At 41.2% G+C, this 18,296-nt stretch overlaps 2 protein-coding genes across 2 annotated transcripts in view; both read right to left on the minus strand.

The window, feature by feature from the left end:
* Positions 1–680: 680 nt before the first annotated feature.
* Positions 681–5,715, minus strand: LOC131883540 (uncharacterized). The gene is made up of 4 exons (XM_059231029.1): positions 5,495–5,715; positions 5,263–5,435; positions 2,114–2,419; positions 681–2,054 (listed from the first exon to the last, which is right to left on the minus strand). The coding sequence occupies exons 1-4, from the start codon at positions 5,641–5,643 to the stop codon at positions 1,477–1,479; spliced, it is 1,206 nt and encodes a 401-aa protein (XP_059087012.1). The 5' UTR covers positions 5,644–5,715; the 3' UTR covers positions 681–1,476.
* Positions 5,716–10,054: 4,339 nt separating this feature from the next.
* LOC131883381 (uncharacterized) overlaps positions 10,055–18,296 on the minus strand; it is a 16,584-nt gene continuing 8,342 nt past the window's right edge. The window contains exons 5-20 of the mRNA XM_059230843.1: positions 18,113–18,250; positions 17,603–17,737; positions 17,051–17,305; positions 16,687–16,838; positions 15,775–15,928; positions 15,166–15,299; positions 14,851–15,037; positions 14,580–14,748; positions 14,300–14,442; positions 13,990–14,116; positions 13,103–13,704; positions 11,980–12,159; positions 11,331–11,566; positions 10,957–11,091; positions 10,771–10,879; positions 10,055–10,439 (exon numbers count right to left, since the gene is read on the minus strand). Of these exons, the coding sequence (XP_059086826.1) occupies positions 10,123–10,439; positions 10,771–10,879; positions 10,957–11,091; positions 11,331–11,566; positions 11,980–12,159; positions 13,103–13,704; positions 13,990–14,116; positions 14,300–14,442; positions 14,580–14,748; positions 14,851–15,037; positions 15,166–15,299; positions 15,775–15,928; positions 16,687–16,838; positions 17,051–17,305; positions 17,603–17,737; positions 18,113–18,250 (3,173 nt within the window). The 3' untranslated portion in view covers positions 10,055–10,122. The remainder of the gene's footprint in view (positions 10,440–10,770; positions 10,880–10,956; positions 11,092–11,330; positions 11,567–11,979; positions 12,160–13,102; positions 13,705–13,989; positions 14,117–14,299; positions 14,443–14,579; positions 14,749–14,850; positions 15,038–15,165; positions 15,300–15,774; positions 15,929–16,686; positions 16,839–17,050; positions 17,306–17,602; positions 17,738–18,112; positions 18,251–18,296) is intronic.

Below are 18,296 nucleotides of genomic sequence, written 5' to 3' on the forward strand. Positions count from 1 at the left end.
CACTTTCTCTATCGTGACCCAAATGTGAAAGTGAGGGAATCTCCACCTTGGCAAAAAAATCACTTTTTCGTTGCCTGAAAAAAGCAGCAAAATGGAAAATCATCAAAAAGCAAAACAGGCAATTGATTCAATTTCGTGAATCCCGATTGAAATTACTGTATTCAAATTCTCAAAAATTGGCAATCTTGATTCTTACCTTCACCCGGTTTACAATGCCAATTTGTGTCTTTCAGCTTACCAGAACCTCAAAAAAACTCTTTTAATGGCGAAATGATTCTTTTGACCCTTTCTCGTAAGGAATTCTTTTCAACTCGTTTGTTGCCGAACTACCCTAAGCTTCCACACATCAAAGCAAGTTCCTACCAATAAAGCACTTTCAAAATATGCAGACATCTTGTTTCTCTTGCCTAGTTAAGCCGTGTAATTGCAAAACTCTATCAATGTTCTCCATTCTTATTGCTCAGATAATTGTTTTCAAGCTAAACCTATCAAGACGAAGGCCATGATTTTCCAAAAAGATCGCCAGTCTGCCAATTTCCTCCACTACAACAGTAGTTTGATCGAAGTCGGTGACGATTTTTGAATGTGTTGTCTTCACAATTTTCAACCAGCCTTGGCTAAGATTGGTAAATGTGCAATAGACTTCTCATTTGAAATAAGATCACAGAATGATACGTGGTTACTTTGCTTTATTCTCTGCATAACTACTAATGTCGAACTTAAAAAAAATCAGATAAATGTCGTTGGAAAAAGTTGTTCCAATCATATTACAGTTCTATTCTGAGGCGGGGTATTTAAACACTCGAACCTCTGGCAGGGTGGTAAGAAATTAAGGGCGGCTCTTAGTGGCTTCTGAAAATTTTTCCTCTTACTCAAAGAATAATGTGATCATATTAAATCTCCAGTTTTCATCAAAAGGGCTTATTGAAATACCTAGTGCCATATTATTAATGATCCGATTTAACTCTAAAGGACATGGGTCATCCTCTGCTGTTTGGCCACCGAAAGATTGGCTCTTGAAATTCCAGATTTCGGCCCTTGGTCCGGTCTGTTCTAAATGGATTTATCGCATTTGCATAATGTTCTGCACTTTCAAATGGTTTGTGGATGAACACTGAAAGGCTCGTCAATGTCCCTTGGCCTTTGACGGCTGTCAGGATGCCCTTAGCTTTGGTTCTGACCTTCAGATTGCGCTCACTTGCATTTTCAGACATTGTTTTGACGGCAATCTTTCAGAGGGTTACCCATCGCCTCTAGGATATCGTTTGACCATTTGTAATATGCCACTATGTACTTAACAGTTCCGCCTGAGGAATGCTTGTGGTTTAATGTCCAAAAAAATCTTCGAGCAAGGAGAAATATTGTGAAAACAGCCATGGAAGTCTTTAAATTTCTTTACACCCTGTACACCCTCGTGTTTCTTATAAAGGAACAAAACACGCCATAGAGTGTGCCCAATTCCAATTTCAATCAAGCCTAATTGGGTGACCAAACTAATAGTTTGTAAGGAATAATGACCAAGTTTTTCGCTGGCAAACGGATGACCATTTCTTGCCACACTGATGTTTTGTCTTCCTTAAATTCCAAAACACGATCACGCTCTTCGTCCATAAAGTGTCCTCCCAAGACGAAAAGCCTCTTTCCAACAGCATGGATCTGGGGACGGGAGCAAGCCACGGGTAAGTCCCATTTGGGAATCAAAGACCAAGAGTCAGTGCCAATATCATATACGCCGCATGATTTCACGGAACTTTTCACGCTAGATTTGCTGATGATCAACCCACCAACACACATTACAACGGCAGTTCCATTCAATAGCTGATGTCTCTCACACCCTGGAAAAGATGTTTTATTTGGATAAAGTCCGACAGTTGTCCAGTTTCCAAGATCGACATTGTGCTTTCTGATCTCATTCATCCATTGTCCTTTTGAACCACCAGCAATCAAAACGTGCGACTTGTCAATCGGAGCAATTCCAAAATGATACATTACAAAGGGGAGTTTTCTCCCCTCGATCCATCGGCCGCTTGGAGTCATTTGTTCACTCAAACTGTCTGCAAAAAAAGAGCAATTATTGATTGATTGATTCAATCGAAAGATGACGAAATCTTACCATTGAAATGCTCTCCTCCAATTATCCACGTACTGTGGCCGATTAAACCGATGGCATCAGTTAGACCAGTATGCCTTTTGTGAAGTGAATTTGAATCCGACCAGCTCTCATTTCCAAAACTCCACTTTTTGCACATTTTAGAGGAACCGTCACACATAAGAATATCCCAATTCGAGCCCTGACCAAATATGATTGGTTTCTCTAGATGCAATGTTGTCACATTTATAGAATGCCCACTCCAAAAATCAGGTGGAATATATCGGTCAAATTTATAGGTTGTTTTGTCATATGTGAGGATTCCATCAACTATGGTAAAAGAAGAAGAAATACTTTTTTTTTGTAGCTAAGATTTTCCGGATTTTGTAACCGATACAATGAATGTCATTCAATGTAAAAAATGTCATGTCTGATTGATTAAAAACAAACTATAACGAAATGGTCAGGCACAGTAATAAAACACTTGGTCTACCAACGAATTGGTTTTAGCCGATCTATGAAGCCCCTAGTCCGACGTCAAGGATCTTGGACAAATACTTATTTAGATGATTTTTAAATGATAAGGCATGGTCAGAGGTAACAAAGACTCGCCTCAAGTCCGACGACAAGAGGTTATATAGTTTCGGACCCCGGTTTACCACATCGGGCTCTTTCCATTATCTTAATCAGTGTTAAATCCCTAGAATTATTAGCATTATTTACGCTACATGATATTCCTCTCCTCTCACTGTACGTTGTTTGAATACCAGGATTTGGGCACAGACCGTGAACACATTTGAACTCATATATTATAAGGTATTGTTCATACCTTCGTTGAATACTGGAAATTCCAAGTGCTTTCAGTCTTTCTCAATACAAAAGATCAGCCATGCCAGAGATGTATGTTGTGAAGGATCGCAACATCAACAATGAGACTGAGCTTGTCTGTACCTTTGTTGCCTTTGCGTTCCTTCCACGTGGACAGAGGTATACCGTACGTTGAAGCATGTCTTAAGTCTCATGGACTGACGGCACATGTACGGGTGGAAAAAAGGACAATCTACCTTTGAACATCCCTTCTTCCTATTGTACTTCTCAAGGCCGAACTTGAGAAGTCTTTGACACCATTTGGGGTGGTCAAACTGACAGCCTTCTCCTTCTTCAGGACATGGCTGCTTCCGGTAAACAGGACAGACTGTTTTCTCTACAACTGTCTTTTCCTGCTCTATTTCAAGAGGAGCTACTACTTCAACCTCTACATTGGTCAAATCAGTCGACATCTCAACTACTGGGTGGGCCCGTTCTTCATGCATCACCACCCTAGTTTCATTGACCCAAGCAACTAAAGCGTCTTTATGAAAGGGCTTATTGACTACGGAAAGATCCTTCCCTGCCAAGACCAAGTCCATATATTGTCTAGCCTCTTTACTGACTTCTCCAAAAATAGATTCCATCATGGATGCAGGAGGAACTATCTATGAGCAGCAAAATCAAGAGACCAAGAAAAAGAAAAGAACTAAAAGGCTATGCAATCTTGTCCTGAGATACAGGACAACAGAGCACAATAGGAATGAACTACTTCACATCAAACTAAATATGCAAATCTAAGATGGAAATAGTAAACAAGAAGAAAATCAAGAACATATGTAAATTATGAAAATAAGACAAAAAAACAGAAATAAACTCAACAATCTGATCTAACACAAAATGAAATCAATACGCTAATGAACAATAATTACTTACTGTCAATGACCAATAAAGCCAAACTAAAGAACTACGAACTCAACAAATAGCAATGCGGAACTAGAAATACTAAAACACAAAATCAGAGAAAAACTGCGAAAGCTAAGCATAAACATTAATGAACAATAAACTTATTAGGTTTTAAAATAATTACGTCTTACCAAAGAGCCGTGAAAAAACAAATCTAATTGAGTGAATTATATGCACATCCTTTCCATCATCCAGAGCCCGAGAGAAAAATTCATAAAATTTCAGAAAATCGGTCGTACAAGAGTTACCCAGAAAGAACCCATATCGATCCGTGTCGGTTAATCCGTTTTCAGAAATAAAACTCGAAAGATGATTTTGAACTAACCGCTCCAAGAGCTTTCCACAAACACTAGTAAGAGATATCGATCGGTAATTACAAGGTTTTGTAACACCGCCCCTTTTCAATAACGGGAATACGTTTGCGCATCGCCAATTAAGAGGTACCTCACCAGACGAATTAGAGCGAAAAAATCACGGAGAGTGCAAAAGCTGCCGTGCCACCAAAACCTTTTAACACGCTTGACGATATTCCATCAGGACCAGGACTAGCCGAGCACTTCAACCTTTAGATCTCTGTCACAATCTTTTTGAAACCAAGATTGGCAAATAGCAGGAATTTGGAAGAATAACCTTTCTGTTTATTGTGTATTTATTTACTTCACCAAACCAAATTCCATGGAATGGTCCATAGATCACTGGAATCTGGACTAAAATGACGCGCCTGACAAATTTGTCAGATGGGAAGGATTTGAATTGCAAACTTTACCTAAACGCAATATTTACCTAATTTAGACAACCCTTACCCCCTCCGCCCACGTTCACATGTTATTTCTGTTGTTTTTATCCTGTTTTGCCTTCTTCAAAAGTATTTAAGCACTTCATTTAATTTCCTTCACATCTACTTGTAAAATAGGCTTCTCAAATTATATTAGGTATGAAAGAGATGCGTATGAACTATGTTATAGTGTCCCTTCGAACATTTGGTCACACTGGCTTCACTAGGTACTACTTGAATTTTTTTAGTTATGCTTTTTTGGTAGTTTTTCCTAAATTTGGCATTAAGGTAAAATTCAAGGATTTTACAACTCACCTTTTTTCTAGATCGATTCATTAGCTTTAATGGCAAGTAACTATTGGTTTTTAATACCCTGTAGAATTATGAGCAGGAAGACAGTCTCCGTGGAATCATCTTTAGCTAACCATCCTTGTATTTCCTGCTTTGACCCTACTGAATTTCGGACTTATGCTGCGATTTTTACATTATTTGTGATTAAAGTAGTATCCGAACAGTGTCTGCCCTGGTACTTTGAGCTGTCCTCGTCCAAATTTGGCTAACGAGGGAAAGTAGTAAAATGATCCATATGATGGATTCAACCTTTGGGACTTTGAAGTTTACTTACCATTACTCTTGGTACCATTTTTCAACCAAACAGGAATCGTGTTTTCTTTTGATGTGGCGAGCTGAAATGATTTTTTCTCTAAAGCTTTCCAAATTAAACACCGCGTTTCCTCTCTGCTCCACGTAAACCCAATACACAAGACGTTACAAAAATGGGAACATCCATTGAGGCTTCTAAAAAATGTTCCATTTTACTTGTACCATTGGCAAATTAAATTTAGTTCCATACAAACCCAATGTTCAAATAGGTTTCGTTCCACCACTCTGGGGGGTATTGTGAAAGATAAACTTTGTCGAAGAGGGCTTCCATTGAGAATCCAGTGGAAATAAATGCTGTGAACCAGACACTTTTCCAAACATTTAGTGTAAATTTCAACCACATACCAGTCTTTAGCCGTGGGTTGCTAATTATCAAATGTGGATGCAACTGCAGACTTGGGAATTCAGTTCAATAATTGTACAGCATGTCAAGAAATTGGTGTTGCCATGTATTAGAAGAACTAGCTTTTATTGGAGACATCAAATCGTTTTTGATATCTTATCTAATTATCCATGCGGATGCACATCTTCAGGAAGCACTTTTTGATTCCTCCAAGCATACAGCAAATCAAATAGGCTAGTATTATTTCACGATAAATAATAGCTTATGCACATTGAGTACATCGAGATCCTTGCCTATATTACTTGGGTCTTGCAGGCCTCCAGTTGCCCCATGGCTCTTTGACGGATTTCTCTCGCCGTGATAATTAAAGTTGAGAAGGCTACCACAGATGGCACTTTGGTCATGTACCAACGAATCAGAATAAGAAATACATCCTAAGCCACGATAATAACCTATCTCAATAGACACTCGCCAACGATGAGCAGAGACCTACAGTTTATTTTAACACTCATATTGCGTTCTCATCCTTACGATAACAACAATTTCTTGACTTACTGTAGTATTACATATTTGAAGACAAACATTTGATTTACGTTGTGGCTGTCAACTTGAATTTGGTATCAAAGCAACTGTTGCATTTATTTGAAGGCAAATAAATCCGCTCATTATACAATATTTAGCAAAGGCTGTAATTAGTTTGAAAAACGGTTTAGCGTTTTGGTGCTTAATATTGGACTCAACTCGTCACCAGTCCCTTACATGGGCGTCCAAAAATCCCCGTTCACAAAACTTTGGCCCAGATACCAATCCTAGAGACTACAGTACCAGGCAAAGACATGAATTACTGGAGTATGGACGGGAACGCTAAAGAAAACACTAATAAGAAAATAAGAACCTCTGTGTGCTTAAAACTTACTACTGAAGTCTAAAGACTGCAAAATGAGCCAGCTTTGCGCTAATAAAAAAAGAGGACAAGCTCACTCATCATTGGACTCTGTACTTTTTATTGTATCTTCTTTATGGCCATATCAATTGAGCTAAGGTTTCTTGTGCAATTGGAGCATACCAGTATCTTCACTTTTTGTTTAAACATATTTAGCGTAACCGCCTTTGTAGGAAATGACTAGTGTTCTCAAAATTACGCAAATAACATTTATTTGCATCCTGGGTCCTTAATTGCATGTTTTTGCATCCTAAAACTTTATTTGCATCATTTGCACCTTTGGTTCGCTTTCACATTTTTATGCATTTTAGGCTTCTTTGACTGATTTTGTTTGGGCAGAAAATTTGTATTTTCGATACTTTTATGAGAAATTAGCATCCCTGACGTATGTCTTCACTTGACAATTAAGGGGCCCGCCAGTCATCTCTTTCCTAGGACACAGACGATTATACGACACACTGGAAAATCTTGAATGAGCAAATTTTATCAAACAAAATCCCATAAACAGCAACCCACTGAGGATTTTCAAAGAATGGTATTGACTAAAGTTGATTTCTAATAATAACAAGTAGGTTTCCTTTGGTATAGAAACTGGTGATCTCCGGGAGAAAATTGAATTTTCCTTTCATGCTGTGATCTCAGTACCTATCCCAAACACCCTGACACCAGCCATCCAAACACCCTGACACCAGCCATCCAAACTTGAAGTGTCTCCACTGGCTTTTGATTACATAGAGGGGACCAATCAAAGCTGTTGTACTGACAACACTTGTGATTGTTATGGAAATTAAGTCTTAGATTACTAATCAGATCCTGATCCACTGAAATCAGAGCATGTTGTTAGAAAATATGTCCAGCTTAACAAATTACTGAAAAATACCTTAGTGTGCTATAGCAATATTAAGCATCTTTGAAGGTCATATGCATCCTGGGCTTGTTTTATTGCATCTTTATTTGTATATTGAGGTCCTCTTTTATGCATAATTTTGATAACCTTAGTAATGGCCTAGACAGGTATGGTTTGACCTGGGCACAGATTCAGAGGAACATGCCTTTTGCGTATTAAACCCATCCATGCTCGTAGCCTCGCAGGAGAGTTTCAGAGTGTCGACACCTTGATGAATCCCTGAGCAAGCCTTGGCCACAAGTATGGATCAGACAGGAAAGCCCATTGAGTTGCAGTCAGGCGTTGATGAAGGCCACAATTGTTTCACCCAGGACGACGGGAAAGAATGGAAGCAAAGCTGTTGAACCATGACAGTGGTATGGCCAGGTGCTCCGTCTTGATGAAAAACATTTGGGCCATTTCCATCTGCTTTCTGGAGCCAGGGGATGACGTCGGCTTCCAACATGTCGTAATGCAAGTCGTTCATATTCACAATAAGGGGAACGTAGGCCAAACGGCAGCATTTCTCCAATCGTGATCACCCAGGCCCATAACATCACAGACGATGGCTATTGGAGACAAAGAATGGCTTAATGCTTCAGAGGAATGTTACAGAAGGTTTTGCCTATTACCCCGTGAGCCTGGAAGTTTTGATAAGGTTGTGCAGTTACATGTTTTTGTTAGATTTTGATATAATCAACCGTATAGTTTAACCGTAGTGCTTTTTATTTCTATCGAACCAAAACCTGTACGAGCAGGCGTGGACTACTCAACTGGTTTTTTACAGAAAACGACGAGAACAAAAATGCGCGGGAAGAGCCGGAACATGAAATAACACTTTACACGGAACCTTAGATAAAGAGTGTCGATGATGGTGAGATCCAATTATAACAGTTTTTATATGTCCAACACAAAGGTCAAAGGTCATCCTGCTGGACCTCATGCAAGAAAGGTCTGCATCTGCTTCCTTGCTGGTTGCATTGCTAATCAAATGGAGATTGGACTTCCAATAAGCTTTAAGGGCCAGGGTTGTGTTTGTCAATCTGTTCGAGGGTCCGTGGGCGTTCTTCCTGCAGATCCTGTCAAACATATTCTTGACAAGCTTTGTGGTCATCCTGAACCTCAGCCATCCTTCTCTGCGCTTGCCCTCGTGATTGGAATTTTGCCTGCCTTATCTTATTCAAGTTGCTGATCATTACTTGAACAGGGCGCAAACCAAATTTTGAAATGATACTCATTTTAGATCACAAGTGATTGCTCACGCACGTGGAGGAAAAATATCATTGCTTGAATGCGACACAAATGATAGTTCTCATTCATAGCGATACCGACCATATCCCAGGGATCTTTGCCTTTCATTCGAGCACAATTTCCCGATCTTGGTGATCATATTAGGTAGCTAACTAGCAAATGCGATTTAGCCAGAACGTCTGTCTTTAGAAATGGCACGGCACGAATATTTGTACGTTTGCCTAAATAGGCATTTTTGAATTTGAATATAAAAGGAATCCCTTAAAACACCACCTTATTTGTACTTGAGGTTGCGTCGTGAGAAATGTGTTCCTTTTAGTTGAAAATGGTGGGTATTGTACCGCTCCCAAATTGGAGATTGAAAAACAGTTTCCCCCAATTTACTACGATTGTGCCCAAAACAAAGAAAGACTAACCAATCAAATAAAATGACAAGTCAATGGCTTCTAACATCAGAGACAGCCAAAATTTTCCTTTACAATCTCCGCTTTAGGCACCAAAAAACTGCTGGGTCAAGTTGTCTCTTGGGTGGAGTTGTCCTTGGTCGGGCTGTCCTTGGTCGGGTTGTCATGGGACAAGTTGTCCTGAAACCACATAATAAATGGCGCTCTCTTGTCCACGGTGGTTATCATTTTTTAATTAAGTGTTTGCTCAACTAAGATTTGTCGTTGAGTTTTTTTTTGATAATGCAACGAAAGGTGTAACTTCTAAAAAGCATCCTTGAAAGTAGCTAAAATTAATGTATTGAATGACTTAAGGTACATTAAAAGTACCACTGCCCAAAACCTAACAAAACAGTATTTTCGGTAATGTATTGACATGGAATTTCATTAACACCTATGGACCAGGGGCCAACGTTATTAACGATTTGTCCAATGTCTAGTACGCAATTTTCAATAGCTTACTTTTTAAGTTACAGAGACTCTTCAACTTCATGCTTTCGACGGAAGTTGGAAAATAAATACTTTGCAACCTCTAATTTAAGATTAATGATTGCTTGGGAACATATCATTTATTTGCAAATGGAATCAAAACTGTAAAGAAAATCTAGGCAGCATCTGTCATTCTGAAATTGGTTTAGCACTCCACTTTGAATACTAATTTAAATGTACGTATATCTTATTCAAAGATCGGGGTCATTTTTAAGTTAACGTAAAAAATGGCCAAACTTCCTCTCGTGTGAAAAATAAATTAAACTCAAAAGGGCCTCAGTGGGAATGACGAAAGCTTTTCACGTCTGGATCCTTTGATCACACACAATCCATGTCTAATGGTAAGACAATACATTGTATGGTCATGCAATTGCACTTAAAGTAAAATGTCCTCTTGAAATGGGCAAATAATTCGAGCTGAATCTGAGTTTGTATTTGTGGTCAGTTTTCTTTTTCTTGCTTTGTCATCATATCAAACATTCAGATTCAAGGGTAGAATCCGACGATCTCCGTTTCAGATCCAAAGTTTGTTGGGATTTCTTTTTTCCGTCAACTTTGGAACTTTGAGACGTGGAGGACACCAAGGAGGAGGAAGAAGACGAAGATCCAGAAGGGTTTGCTGCCTCTGTGGTGTGACTGGATGAGGACGATATCGTCCCCTCCTCTGATTTTGATGTGGAATCTCCTGAGGAGTATTCGGAATGGAGCAGATTGAGGTCATCGGGTTCCATTTCTTGAACCAAGGGAGCAAAAGTCACCTCTTTCTTGGGTGGGGAATGGAGCACTGGAACGAATTAAGCACGACCCTTGGGTGTACTAATGGAATTTTTTCAAGACCTTGATGAGATTTGAACATCCTTTTTCTTAAGAAAGTTTACCCCAGTGACATCCTCTTCTCTATAAGTAAATTCCTTGGTAAATACAAAAGCATTTGCATTCCTAAGTCAGGCACAAGTACAGTTTTTTGTGAGCCACGTCGATGTTCACGTTATAAATACTAAAGCGAACTGTTGTAACCGCTCTCCAGCCATCAATGAAATACTACGTGATATCGTTTGTGTTTCGTTCCATGTGTCTGTGATATTGCGTGTGATACATTCACTAATAGTGTATACCTTGAGTAGTGAGAATAGTGAGTTGCTCGATTCTGCTCACGGCAGTTGGAGCTTGAATGGCCTCTCTAAACGGGAAATGGTCCTCAGTCTTTGAAGTAGATGCATTCTCCTGAAAAGTGAAATCATCAACCTTGATTCCCCCAAGTCTGAGTGCCAGACTTCTGTTCCCAATATGAGCTTACGCACTTCCAAATCGGGCCTGGATTCCGAGAAATCATCCTCAATAATACAGAGTGGTCCCACTGGCACTTCAGTACTATGAACATATGCCTTTGTGAGGGATCTCCTGGGATCAAAATCGAGATCCGATTCCAAAAGCGACTGAAATCAATGGACAAAGTGTGGGTAGAAATTCCTGTTCATCGGGATAGAAGTGCAATTCCCAGATGTTTCATGCCACTCTGTGACATTTCAAAATGATCTCTGATGCAACAAGGATTTATGACATTCTTGATAATACTTGATCTTATTATCATTTTCGTTTCCATTGGGAGTCGAAACAAAATTGTGTTTGACGACGGGAAGAACAAAAACTAGCTGTAGAACACTTTCGCACATACCTGACTTCGTCTTCGGTCGGAATAGGAAGAAGTTGTTGAGGATTTGGGGGTAACTTCAATCAGCAAATTTGATTTTCTGTTTGGTGATGTGGGATGATTGTGATTGGAAGATGACGTGGAACTGCTATTCGTGTTGGAACGTCTTCGTTCCAAGGACGAAAAGCCCTCAAAGCGGACGTTATTCAGCTGCTCATAGCTATCCACTTTCGCCAGGGATTCCAAATTCTTCCTGATTGCTGAGGATACGAAGTAGGAAGTATTTGTAACCAGTCAATGCCCGCGGGCATTTCAAATTCAACAATGCCAAGATGCCATTTCAGAAGGGTCCAGGAGAAGAGTCAAAATTGAGTCCATTTTGAAACAACAATAGTGTCTTACTGCCCCCGTGCTTTCGACCAAACTTGGCGTGTTCAGATCAGTCAGCACTGAGCGCCTCATTTTTGCAACATATTTGAGAAACTTTTTTTCAACTTGCAATTAAACGTCATTCAGGCGTTACCACATGTACCGGTATTGCCATATGCGGCAGATTTCGTAACCTAAAGCAATCGCCAGACCTTTACCCTAACTTTTTTTTGCAGCAGGAAAAGTAGGCTGAGCCTATTTAATGTGCAAATAAGTTGATCTATAATTTGCCGCGCATGCTAACCTTTATCAACGGAATTTTCATCTCCGTCTTGATCACCATCAATGTCAAAATCGAGTGACCGGTTGAATCCGACATGAGTTTTGGCACTTGGATCCCCTGCGTTGTAGTTTCGACTCCTCATGATCACCACAATCATGACGGCAATCAGGATCAGAACAATCACAACAATAGCCAATACACCTAAGAAGGAAGGAATACTCTTTTATTGAGATTGGTTTTATGGTCACGCCATTTCGCTCGTTTTATCTCTATCCCCAACAAATTCGAACAATCTCGCCCTTTGGCATAAATCCCTCTCTTCCCAATATTTTACGGTCCCCATGTTTCCAATTTGGTTGCGGCGTAGTATGATCATTCGAAAGAAGGGGGGGGGGGGTATGTATGACCTCATCGGGACCCTTGAAATCCCCCCTCGCTTTTCAGGATGAGCAGATGTTCATGTCTCAAAAAAAAGTTTCCATCACACCCCTTTTGGGATCCAGAGCGAGGGCAATACGAGTGGCACAAACTTTCTGAAATTGCGTGAGTGTCCATAAGTGGTCCAAAGCTCGGCTTAAGTCCGAATGTGGATCGCGGTGCGGTTTTTCTCCGACACTACTGATATTCTGTTCCATCCGGGAGAGTGGCACCGCAAAATGGGGATAGAGCATTGAGACCTCCAATCAATGGTTGCTTGTAATGGAAATAAGGACCATGGCTCTTCTCAAGATGTCTAGATGTCCCTACAAGGAAAGCTTGTTCCGAGGATGGGACAAAAAACTGCACTCATTCTTTACCCCATGCAAGTGCAAAAATGAAGACTGGAAAGTTCTTTGGGATGTTTTCGACTGCTTGCGTGGTTTGAAGTATCGCCTGAGGATTTGAGTACATCAAAAAAGTCTTGAGGTCCATGTCCTAGTTACATAAATGTGGGCATGTACTCTAAGCGCACCTCATCTTACAATGACCTACGAGAAACTTGTGCAGATTCGCATGCAAGAGGAATTGTGAGGCGAAAACGTGGTTGGTCAACCGAAAGTGCAACGCTCTTCTCATCGGTGGATGGGGCATGAATCCACTACCAAATAACTTGATCGAGGATTGCTTCTCGTTGCCGACGAGAACGGTGACAAGGGATACTCACCAATGATGGGTAGGAGTCTGATTGGATCATTGATTGGAATGAGAAGCGGTTGATCACTTTTCTCGTTGGGTCTAGGACCACGAGGAGGCTTCATTATTTTGGATGGCATCGATGAGGCCTCCACCTCCACCACCATAACCTCATCAGGTGGAAGAGAATTATCTTCTGCGGACCAAGGTCTTCGATTGGTGTCGGATGACACCACGTTGCTAATATCATCGGCGATTGGAGGAATGCCGTTGGCATTTTCCTCCACCTTTTTCCGCAGAATGATTGGATCAGGCTCAGTTAGGGTGGTAACTGCTATTTCGAACATTTGAGGCTCGTTGGAGGTTAAGCGTTCTCGGGCCTCGGCCTCGGAGAGAGAATTGAATGCGGTCACTTGGAGGCGGTAACGACTTCCGCTCGATAAACCTGATAAGGTCACATCTGCGCGCCGCAGGTCCCTTAAACCAGTGTGTTCCAAGGCACTGGATTGGACCGAGGTCAGGACAAAGGATTCGATCTCGACTCCCGTCTCTGGTGGAGCTACCAATGGACGGCCATCTTTCCCAAGTTTATTGCTGTTTATGTCAGGGGAGTTCTCCTCGAAGGCCGTTATTCTGCAATTAACCCCGTTGGTTCTCAAGTAGTAAAATTTCAAACTCTCATTTTCGCTGTTGACCACTAAAAACCTACAACATTTAAAGAAAAATCCTCCCCCCCCCCGTCTCTCCATCCATTCTTTTCTGCCTCTAATTCACTGCGCTTTTGTTCCCTCAGTGACCTCAAACGACCTTTTTAAAAAAGTTTTCCAAATGAATGGCCTCGCTCCACTTGTCCTTGGACAAGAAAAGAATGGTACTTTCTTAAACATAAACCACATTGAGGGAGAAATAAGTTCATACTTGACTCTGGTTCCATATCCATGACCTTCTGGTAACAATGGCTCGTATGGTGAATCAATGAGGCACTGAAGTCGAACCCATTTGAGGCCAGTGGCCACGACCTCACAATCCTCCACTTTGGGAGCGCCTGTAAAGTGAAACTGAGTGTAACGCCCGGTTACCACAGACTATGACATAATTTCCCAGCCAAATATAATTAACATGTGGTTCTATTCGGAACCTATGGAAGGATCTTCAAGGCCAAAGAAATGCATCAACATCTTCGTTGCATTAATTTAAATCAAGCTACGATTAAGAAATGATTATATACCTTTGGGCTTGATTTCAAAAATACATGGTGTGACTTGTCGACCAGCTACATTAGAAGCCCTACAATGGAGTGTTCCATAGTCCTTGGTAGAGTTCGGCTGGTACTGCAAGTTATTTTGCAAAGGATCATTTGCACCAGGGGATCTGAAACAAAATCAATGCCAGGGAAACCCTTTAAAAGTGATTGTTTTTCATGCGTGTACACATTAGCGTCAGGACGTTGAGATTAATGTTACGTGAAAGTTACGAGTACAATAACCATAGCATAGCGCTTCGGGTACCTTGTCCAAATGGCCTCTTTGTTCAAATTTTTGTCGTGAACATGGTAGAAAGACCATTCGAATTGGATATTTTCCAAGGGGAAAGCTCCCACGACACATGGAAGATCAACTTTTTGACCAACTCGAACGTAATGGAGCAGAGATCCTGATCTGGCACACTTTGGAGGATCTGTAAGCACTTGAACATGAACATACTATCTCGGTACATGGCGGGGTATTTGCTTTTTTATTCATGTCGTTATCATACAGATCAAGCCAGTCCTTTCCTTACATTTGACTCTGACTTCCAGAGGGTTCGAGGACCCTCGTCCGAGAAGGTTCTCTCCCACGCAAGTATAATTTCCAGTGGTTTTATCAGCTTGGACATCTTCCAAAAGCAATATTGAAGATGATTGGCGCTCGCTTTCCATCATGACGTTCCGCATTGTCAAACCTGGACCTCCATTCAGCGCTATTCCCTGAGACAAGGAAGAAATAGGAGATCTAAGAATACTTTTTCCTGAGCTCAAACCTCATGGGCGAAGCCAGAGGAGCACCAAACGTAAAAACTTGGGTGTCCCTCCATGATTGATAGGGATCGACTTACATCCTTTCTCCAATGGACGACGTGGGCTTTGGGATTGGCATCAATGACGCACTTCATTTCCAAATTATCGTTTTCATTCAGCTCCACTTTTTGAGCGGGATAATCCACCAGATTCAGGGTGACCTTGGGAACATCTGGAATTATGTTGATGTAAGTTAGAACGATACGACCAAACGACATGAGCAAGCAAATACGCGTCTCAAGATCATTTACAGATCACATTGATGAGGTGGTTCATGTTTCATTCATGAGGAACGCCCTCCATGTCCTGGTACGTGGAATCATATCAATGTTTTTGTTTCACTGTCATTTTCTCTGCTAATGGTAGCGTACCGTAAAAGTGGTCCGAATATCATTCCGCTCATGGAATATTCACGGTTGCCTGTATTAAAGCCCGACCTTCCCCTCCTCAACTTGGATCATTAGGACTCCATATCTATCTATTTAAAGCACGCCACCACCACTACCAGCAGTATTTCCATCTACCTCTCCAAACCAAGTACGGGATTGACTTGTAGAGACTTCGTCAGCGGCCATGACTTTCACGATCATCACAAGGAAAATAGAACCACTGTTGTATTTTAGGTACTGTTTCAACCTCCAACTCACATTGTACTGTGATCTTCCACTGATCTTCCACGGCATTGTTCGTGGTGAGGTGTGGATTCTCACCCCGACAGGATAAGAACTCGTCATGGTCATCAACGGTGGGGACGAAGACCACACGAATTGTGGATTTTCGACCTTGAACCTCGGATTCGTTCTGGTGGAGAAAAGTACAGAAATAAGTCCATTGTTCAACCAGGCGAGCACCTGCGTTAGTTTCTCGATTCTATCAGCTTTTGTCATACTTCATCATTTGGAAAGTTGGGTCGCTGAGAGTTGTCACGAGTTTCAAAGGAAATGAGCAAATTAAAATATGGCATGAATTCCCTATGAGAACGCTTGACTATCGAACTCGACCAAGACTGTTTGCGCTCCGAAGAGATCCTGTCTAAACCTTTATACTTTCTGGATTAATTGACCCCCCAAAGTTGGAGTGAATGAAACGGTTTGGGCGGAGCTTTTCCTTTCCAAGTGCAAAAGAAATTAATCGCTTGAAACTTTGAGAAGTGTTTTGTTAAAAAAATGATTTTGCAATCAGGCTTTCAATTTCGCCTATGGGCTCCACAATTTTTGATGGAAATTTGTGAAGAGCTCACCCAAAGTCTGAAAAAGAAGGCGAGGTACTCAAAATATCCAAATGTCGAGCCCTCCCGAAAAAAAAGTCTGGTGTTTTCCTTTTTCGGAGAGTGGTTCTCTATGACCTTGTTTATGGCTAAGATTCACGTAATGATTAGACGGCCTTCAAAGTTACGTCTCTCATTATGAACCTGAATTTTGTCAGTGTCCTCGTTCCGCGGCATTTGCATAAACCAGGAACTTTTTTTTCTTACCCAGACTAAGTCGCGATTTATTATGGCTGGCTCACTAAAGAATCGTAAGGGAGGCTTTTGCACGCGAGGAAGTCTTATTTCTTACCTGATCGTCCAAAAGTTTGAGCTCTCGATTTCCGATTTTGACCTTGGCGTAGGCAGCTGGATTGGAACCTTGAATTTGACACGAAATGTTGTATGTTTTTCCAGCCAGAAAATAGCTCCATTCCCGTTCTATTTTGGCACGAATTGGCGGAACTGAAAAAAAAGGAGGCGGTCTTTTCAAGCTATGTTTATGGATTGGTAATTCCAGTGGAATTCGTTCTTTTCCTACCATTTGGCAGAGTTTTCTTCAAGCGTACGAAAAATTTGAAAATTCCTCATTTCTCTGCTTGGATTTCCCACTCTTTCCACGTTGGGTAAAGAGAAGGAACGAGAAGAAAGAGAAAGAATTTCCCGAGTGAACTTACGGAGCATATTAATCTTTAGCATGGTCTGTGGGGAAGGCACCAGATCTGTGTTTGTGGCTGAGCATCCCAACACGAGGCCAAAATCTTGGCGTTGCAAGCGTTCAAGTTTTAAAGTGCGTCTCACTAGGTTCCCTTCAATTCGAGTGGGTTCCCCTTTTAATTGCATTTTGCTTGATTCAACTTCTTGGCCCCTTAGGCTCCCTGCCCTCTCAACCGGTTCTAAGCGCCACCATTGCAGTTCTGGGAGTGGATCGCCTGGAAACGAAAGTAGGAGCTAAGTAAGTATGGAAAGAATGCATTTTCTTCATGTTTTCTTCGACTCCCAAATCGGATAGATATGAAAGGCTTTGACGATGGCGCTGAAACTTGAAGATAACGAAAGTTTTCTCGATTGAGCTTCCTCTACCGAGGTTCTTGTTTGTGGCGGGTGGGACTCAATAAATCACCTCAAGATAAAAAAGGAGATTAAAAGTTTCTACTCATTTTTTTAGGCCGTCGCCAGCCCAACTCTCCCCGCCCACACAAGATTGGGTTCTCAGGAGACGTTCGCACCTCCTTTTGTTTCACAAGTGACTTCTAGTGTGGCGTTGATTCGCAATGGTGGTGATAAGTGCGGCGATTCTGCAGATATGGAAGATGACATCTTGGCGCCTTCCTGATCGAGCAAAATTGGAGGACTTGGCAGTTCTGGAACGTGAGGAGATTCTAGCGCGGATTAGGGTCCAATTATTATCGTTGTCTTTCGACCAAAGTCATTGAGATGTCATGGCCAATGAGGCACTGGAGTGTGCATGTAACTTAATTAATTTCCGTAATCTTGATTTATAGTCGACTAAGTGTACGAAGATGGAGATATTCAAGGACCCGGAGAGCCCAATCCAAGTTTGGCATTTGCATTTGACACACTTCCTTGACCATGACGGATGCTCATGATTTGTCATCCCAGGAAGGGGACACGAGACCTAGCTTCCACTCAAGCAATAACAAACCCCATTACTCATAGTTACATAGTGAGGATGTTGCTTTCTCTTTCCTAATAACTTTAGTTACAATGGAACTTACCAATAAGGCTCAATTTGACTTTGACATTCCGGGTTGGTGCCTCCTTGAAATCCACTCGACATCTATAAGGCCCTGCATCAGATTTTCGNGATTTTTGAACAAACGTCTTCGCATAGGTCATTAAGCTGCGCAACCTTTCTCATTGAAATTTTGTTAAAACATAATGTTGTTTTACTCCACGTAA

Source organism: Tigriopus californicus, chromosome 7, assembly GCF_007210705.1.
Source record: "Tigriopus californicus strain San Diego chromosome 7, Tcal_SD_v2.1, whole genome shotgun sequence".
In the NCBI taxonomy this organism is placed as follows: domain Eukaryota; kingdom Metazoa; phylum Arthropoda; class Copepoda; order Harpacticoida; family Harpacticidae; genus Tigriopus; species Tigriopus californicus.

Bases quoted from the DNA above. Each gene is read 5' to 3' on its own strand.
- LOC131883540 (XM_059231029.1), bottom strand. From the start codon at position 5,643: ATGTGGTTGAAATTTACACTAAATGTTTGGAAAAGTGTCTGGTTCACA. The intron at 2,420-5,262 runs GTAAGTAAACTT...CTTTTACCATAG, and splicing joins AAATGGTACCAAGAGTAATG to TTGATGGAATCCTCACATAT. The intron at 2,055-2,113 runs GTAAGATTTCGT...CTTTTTTTGCAG, and splicing joins TGGAGGAGAGCATTTCAATG to ACAGTTTGAGTGAACAAATG.